The sequence below is a fragment of the Osmerus eperlanus genome, chromosome 23 (genome assembly GCF_963692335.1).
Source record: "Osmerus eperlanus chromosome 23, fOsmEpe2.1, whole genome shotgun sequence".
Lineage (NCBI taxonomy): Eukaryota > Metazoa > Chordata > Actinopteri > Osmeriformes > Osmeridae > Osmerus > Osmerus eperlanus.
In genome coordinates, this window is record NC_085040.1 from 501,006 (window position 1) to 507,985 (window position 6,980).

Genomic DNA, 6,980 nt, shown 5'->3' on the forward strand with positions numbered 1-6,980 from the left:
GGGTGGGGGGAACCCAGGCTCAGGGTGGGTGGAACCCAGGCTCAGGGTGGGGGGAACCCAGGCTCAGGGTGGGTGGAACCCAGGCTCAGGGTGGGGGGAACCCAGGCTCAGGATGGGTGGAACCCAGGCTCAGGGTGGGTGGAACCCAGGCTCAGGATGGGTGGAACCCAGGCTCAGGATGGGTGGAACCCAGGCTCAGGGTGGGTGGAACCCAGGCTCAGGGTGGGGGGAACCCAGGCTCAGGGTGGGTGGAACCCAGGCTCAGGATGGGTGGAACCCAGGCTCAGGGTGGGGGGAACCCAGGCTCAGGATGGGTGGAACCCAGGCTCAGGGTGGGGGGAACCCAGGCTCAGGGTGGGTGGAACCCAGGCTCAGGATGGGTGGAACCCAGGCTCAGGATGGGTGGAACCCAGGCTCAGGGTGGGTGGAACCCAGGCTCAGGGTGGGGGGAACCCAGGCTCAGGGTGGGGGGAACCCAGGCTCAGGGTGGGGGGAACCCAGGCTCAGGGTGGGTGGAACCCAGGCTCAGGGTGGGGGGAACCCAGGCTCAGGGTGGGGGGAACCCAGGCTCAGGGTGGGGGGAACCCAGGCTCAGGATGGGGGGAACCCAGGCTCAGGGTGGGGGGAACCCAGGCTCAGGGTGGGGGGAACCCAGGCTCAGGGTGGGGGGAACCCAGGCTCAGGATGGGTGGAACCCAGGCTCAGGGTGGGGGGAACCCAGGCTCAGGATGGGGGGAACCCAGGCTCAGGATGGGGGGAACCCAGGCTCAGGATGGGTGGAACCCAGGCTCAGGGTGGGGGGAACCCAGGCTCAGGATGGGGGGAACCCAGGCTCAGGGTGGGGGGAACCCAGGCTCAGGGTGGGGGGAACCCAGGCTCAGGGTGGGTGGAGATTTGTCTCCACCTGTATGGATTTACAATGAATCACACCCAAACTTTTACTCTGAATATAAGACTGGCACACACACACACAATCAGTGTCTATACTGTATGTCTCTGGATGAGAACGTCTGCTAAATGAAAAACGTATATATTTGGTTTATAGTTGATTCATTCGTTCTTCAAAACGCCATTGAGAGCGACTACCAGAGGTGAACTCATGAAAACTGGTCGAACATAACCACGTTTATTTAGTCATGTCCACACTGAGAAATCAACAGTTCTAGGATCAAATTCACTCCCAAAGCTTTTAATAACATGGACAGGTAATATCCAACAGGAAACCTGTCCATCAGCTAAAACACACATCACCTGGAATTAAAGAGATATTTTCTGCTCCCATTTTTTTTAATTTAGCGAACAAACAATTATTCTAACTTTGCATCTTGGACTTTTTAAATCATTACAGTATCGGATTCATCACCTCACAATAACAGCATTTGCTGACAGACTGACAAAGGGACAAAGACAGAGCTTTTGAACGTGCAACTGCATTTGTTTTTGGAATACAAAACCGTTGGTTTCAGAGCAGCTTCCTGACAGCCATCATGACAAGACCTGGAAGTTTCCGTGACCTGGGAAGGTCAACTCCAATCCCCAGGACAAACAACGTCACAGTACGAATAGCTTTATCCCCCAAATTCTAGTTGATTCCGTTATTTCTTTGTTAATAGAATGTACGTGCTACTTACTTACGTTACTGTGTGTTCTAGAATGCGTGCACTCCTTATTATTTGTGTTCTAGAATGTTTACACTCCTGAACTCACACAGCTGGACCTAAACGAGACTTCTCCTCGGACAGAACCCAAGTCGAATGGAATGAGATTATAGACATTATACAGTATTGCACATGTTCAGTGTTCTGAATCACACAATGATCTGACCAACCCCCCCCTTGTCTTCCCTGAGCTAAGAAACCGTGTCCAAAACGAGGGCACTTCCTGTGTAGCCTGAAGTGGCGATGTCTGACTGGAGATAGATGCTACCAGAGGGGCATATATCTGGAACATACAATGTAAATATGGGTCTGATTAACCAGAGGTCTTCTAGCGAGAGCTATGTGGTATTATGCTTGTCAACCCAGCCTGGAATCGCTCCCCTGGTGTTTCTCTTGATTTGAATGAGTTATGGAGGAAACTTCAGTGAAAGGGAACTGATGTCTCGGCTGGAGCACAAGTAGAATGTTGAGTTGGGCCCCGGACCCCATTGTGAGGGGTGAAGTGCAGAGTGCCTGAACTGGTGTGTCTCCGTGGGTGTGTGTCTGTCTGTCTGTGTGTGTGTGTGTCTCCGTGTGTCTGTGTGTGTGTGTGTCTGTGTGTGTCTGTGTCTGTGTGTGTGTGTGTCTGTCTGTGTGTGTGTTTGTGTCTGTCTGTGTGTGTCTGTGTCTGTCTGTGTGTGTCTGTGTGTGTGTGTGTCTGTGTGTGTCTGTGCGTGTCTGTGCGTGTCTGTGCGTGTCTGTGCGTGTCTGTGCGTGTCTGTGTGTGTGTGTCTGTGTGTGTGCCTATGCAAATCTCAAACAGCATCCAACTCCATACCTAGTACACAACTTCAACCGTACACACTACTTGTAATCCTAAACCGCACACTGGTCCTGGTGAGTTGTGTACTAGTTGTTTAGGAGACAGGAAGTCTGTGGAGATGTGCCCTAGGTGTGAACGTCCACCTGGCCTGCCTAATCCTTCTTCTTCTTCTGTCCTGGGACGCTGTTCCAGTAGTACAGCACCTGGGCCGCGATGATGCCGTTACAGGAAGAGGATATGATGTAGGTGACGGCCATCAGGGAGTCTCCCGTTTCCTGTTTTGAAGGAAATAAAGGAGTTAAAGGACTGGGGAGGTTGTTTTTTTTCTTCCAAAAACACACACACACACACACACGAACAAACACACACACACAGCCACACACATAAACACACACACAACCACACACACACACAGGTCCTTACCTGGATGGTGGTGAAGATGCGAGCGAGGGAGCCAGCGAACAGCATGAAGATAGAGATGGCCGACAGCTGCCCTGTGTGTCCGTTACGGAAGTTAGTAACCGCCTGGATCAGCTGGAACCACAAAGATTCAGTTGTAACCAGAAATAAGCGACGATAACCGGCTGACACCAGTTATAACCAGTCAGAACCAGCCCAGACAGCGTACCCGGCCGACGACGATGGCGGGCATGTTGGAGGCCTGCATGGCGGTGACCACGGACGCGGGCGTGACGGGGGAGAGCGCGAGGAACAGCAGGCCAAAGTAGACGATCAGGAAGAGCGCCCCTCGGAGCGAGTTGCCGCCGTAGTGCTGGATGAGGAAGCCGATCATCACCGTCTGCAGCATGAGGAAGAGAGCCTCGCCCCAGGCACTGGAGGAGAACACACAGGCACACACACACAGGCACACACACACACTGTCATCTTTTATTTCTGCTTGAAAGTCCCTGAGGAAAAGGTGTGTGTGTGTTCGCGCGCATGTGTGTGTTTGTGATTGTACATATAAATGTGTGTGTGTGTGTGTGTACCTGAAGGGGAAGTTGTTGGCGATGCTGTAGGCCATGGTGCCGGTGATGGCCAGAAGCTCCAGCAGAACAGTCTGGAAGCTCAGACCCTCAGCACTCTTAGCCCCCATCAGCTTCAGGATCTGGGGCAACTTCACTGAGGGAGGGAGGGAGGGAGGGAGGGAGGGAGGGAGGGAGGGAGGGAGGGAGGGAGGGGAGAGGAAAGAGGGAGAGATATAAGCTTTCCTTCATAACCAAGGATGAGTAACCATTTGTGATGAACAACCTGTGAGCAAGAAGCAAAGAGAGAAAGGCAGACAAAACAGAACATGAAATACTATTAGATAGAGAGAGAGAGAGAGAGAGAGGTGGAGAGATAGGACAGTTAATGAGAGAAAGAGAGAGGGGGAGAGGGAAAGCGAGAGGGGATGATTAGAAAGAGAGTGAGGAAAAAGAAACGAGAGAGAACAGAAACCCAAAGAGCAGAAGTGCTCCAAAAGAAGGGATGAAACAGAGGGAAAAGGCTGAGAGCTTCTCACCCATCACAGACCCCAGGATGATCCCAATCCCTAGGCCTTTGCTCAGGACAATCTTCAGACATGGCACTGCAGAAAAACAACAACAGCCAGTCACTAAACAACAGTCACGTGATTTTAAAATGTACAGTGTTCATGAGTATTGCATATTACTCACTAGGACAACATCGGGAACGAAAAAGGTCCAATCAAACGTTGCCCTGTGTCTAGCCCCGCCCCACGAGAACTGTCAAAAAATGTACTTCCGCTAAAACTCTGAATGAAATGTAACCAACGCAACAATGAGAACACTGGTCATTCACTGTCTATACTTAGTGGCTTTGATATGATTTATGTGATCACCTGTGCAACACATAGCCCAATACATTTCGCAACATTACAGAGGTCAGCTGTTTGCTAAAGTTGGATTGTTTTACAACTGTAATGACACGTAGAATGTTTCCCAACGTCTGGCAATCTTCGGTTAACCTTTCAAATGATGAGATAAGTTAGACTGTGCAAGCCCTACTGCCATTCCTCTATCGCTAAGGTTAGATTCTTAATATTGCCAATGAAAAAACGAATGTCACTCACCATCCAGAAAATTAAAATCAAGGAAAAACTCGTCGTAGCATGATTCGGGCATTAAATAATCGAGAAGGAGACCCTTTACTGGGTCAACAATACTAGTTCTTACAGACTCCATCTCTGGGTTCGCCATTATGAAGATGTGACGTGCCGTTGGAGTTGTGTGTGCATGATAAATGTTTCCCCCGACAGAATACAAACACCGGTTATGCATGAAGTTCCGGGACACCGGTGGTACTGAACAACAACGTGAGTTAGCTAACTACGTAGCTAGTTAGCTGAAACTCACATACAAAAGTAACGTAGCCTACATATTTTTGTATGACAAAGATTGCAATGAAACCAAGTGGCTCCCGTGGCAATATAACATTAAACGAGTTGTCGGAAACAGATCTTGACATAGCGGGGAACCCGTACTCTATCTCTGTCCTTAAAGTGGGCTATTGTGTGTCGCAACCGGATGGGTCTTTCCGAGCTGACGGGACTATAACGCTTCTAACCGGACCGAAGACGGTCCTGGTAGACACCGGAGGACCATGGGACCGTGAATTTCTCCTTGCACGCCTCAAAGAGAAGGGGTTCGAGCCGGGAGACATCGATGTAGTTGTGGGCACCCACGGGCACTCGGACCATATAGGAAACCTGGGATTGTTTCCAGGGGCGTTGGTGGTTGTTGGGTGTGATATCAGCCAGGGTGACACGTATCTCCCCAACCAGTTGGCGGAGGGACAGCTCTACCCAGTAGATGAGTATGTAAGTTCTAGATGGCACAAGTAGCCTACACACATCCGTCACTCAAGTATAAGTACAGATACTCATGTTTAAAAAGATAATATTTCTTTCAACCTGTGAAAAATCTGAGCTGTTTTCTAAGTAAATGTTTTCAACCTGTCGAAACATTTTTCTTAAAACCTTTTTTCCTAAATATGTTTTTCAACCTGCCAACCGATGATCAACTAGCTACGGTCTTCCCTCCAACCGTTCAATCCATTCGATGTTCTGTCTCCTCCACTAGGTGTCGCTAGTGCCTACACCAGGCCACACGGGACGGGACGTCAGCGTGCTGGTGAGCGGAACCTCCTTGGGCGCGGTCCTCGTTGCCGGGGACCTGTTTGAGCGCTGCGCTGATGAGAAAGCTGGCGGGAGCTGAGCGAGAACGTGACAGTGCAGGAGGCCAACCGACAGGAGGCGCTACGCACCTCTGATGTCATCATCCCTGGACACGGACTTCCGTTCAGCGTACACAGAAACTGAATTCATCCTGGCCCATACTTAATTATATCCATACTTGCCCACTAAGAAGCATGAAGTGCCAAGGTTTCATGTGGACTATGGAGGGGCAATGTGGCCGCACTGCTGTGGGTGTTATCTGAGTACGTTAACAGGCCATAAGAGGATCTATTGAATAGATTCTCATGTGGGAACATCATGATCAGAATGTCAGTCTAACAACTGTTCATTAAGACAGCTGTTATGTGGCTACAAGCATACTGGTACATGAAACTGGCCATGTGGGGAATCACTGCTTATAAGACTGTCTTAGGCCTGGTTAGACTGTGGTACTGACCCATGATGTCACCCGTGATGTCACCCATGATGCCACCCATGATGTCACCCTGTGATGCAGTGAGATAATACACTGAGAGACACTTCATCAATCAATGGTTTAACATCACACACTACAGAAGCTGAGTGTATGTGTGTCAGTGTGTGTGTGTGTGTGGGTGTAAGTGTGTGTGTGTGTGTGTGTGTCAGTGTGTGTGTGGGTGTGTGTAAGTGTGTGTGTGTGTGTGTGTCAGTGTGTGTGGGTGTGTCTAAGTGTGTGTGTGTGCCAGGTACAGGGTGGTAGTTAATGTATGTGGTGAGATGTGTCAATAAAAGGTTTATAGACATCCCTGTCTAAATGTTATTTCTTCTGACAGCAGTAAACTATCCACCGGTATTTTCAGTCAACGTCAGGGATGCAATAAACTTCAGTTACTAACAGTGATACTATTTCTGTATTATTCATGTATGGAAACATTGTTTACGTACACACTTTTATAAACTAAACAGAGCGTACAGATAATAAGCCATAGAAGGTTTGACACATTTACATTTAGTCATTTAGCAGACGCTCTTATCCAGAGCGACTTACTGCTAAATGACTAAATGTAAATATTGTAAAGCAACCACAAAATGACGATGATGAGGAGAGGAGGAGGAACGTTGAGCAAACATGGAGTTGAACATTAAACGTATAAAGTACATACCTGTTTCTCTCCCTCTCCCCACCTCTCTCGCTCTGTCTCTCTCTCTTCGGAGTCAATGCCCTGCTTATCTGAGGGATTTTCTGTGAGAGGTTATCAGTGTTGACAGGGAGTCCCTGCAGATTGTTCCTGCTGTATAGTGACATGCTAGCTACAGCCCACCTGCAAAACACCACAGCTCTGGGCAGTCCCAGGAACCTTCC

General features: G+C 49.5%; 3 protein-coding genes across 3 annotated transcripts in view; 2 read left to right on the forward strand and 1 right to left on the reverse strand.

Annotated features, from left to right (window-relative positions):
* Window positions 1-6,980, forward strand: part of snapc2 (small nuclear RNA activating complex, polypeptide 2) — a 184,729-nt gene that overhangs the window by 31,504 nt on the left and 146,245 nt on the right.
* On the reverse strand, window positions 2,505-4,711 carry mpdu1b (mannose-P-dolichol utilization defect 1b). Its single transcript, XM_062449619.1, has 6 exons — window positions 4,535-4,711; window positions 3,965-4,030; window positions 3,450-3,582; window positions 3,089-3,293; window positions 2,884-2,994; window positions 2,505-2,735 (listed from the first exon to the last, which is right to left on the reverse strand). Exons 1-6 carry the CDS (start codon window positions 4,659-4,661, stop codon window positions 2,613-2,615), a joined length of 765 nt encoding a protein of 254 aa, XP_062305603.1. The 5' UTR covers window positions 4,662-4,711; the 3' UTR covers window positions 2,505-2,612.
* mblac1 (metallo-beta-lactamase domain containing 1) lies at window positions 4,710-6,507 on the forward strand. Its single transcript, XM_062449620.1, is given in 3 exon segments — window positions 4,710-5,281; window positions 5,544-5,658; window positions 5,661-6,507. Coding segments are annotated over 3 exon segments (669 nt in total). The 5' UTR covers window positions 4,710-4,849; the 3' UTR covers window positions 5,783-6,507.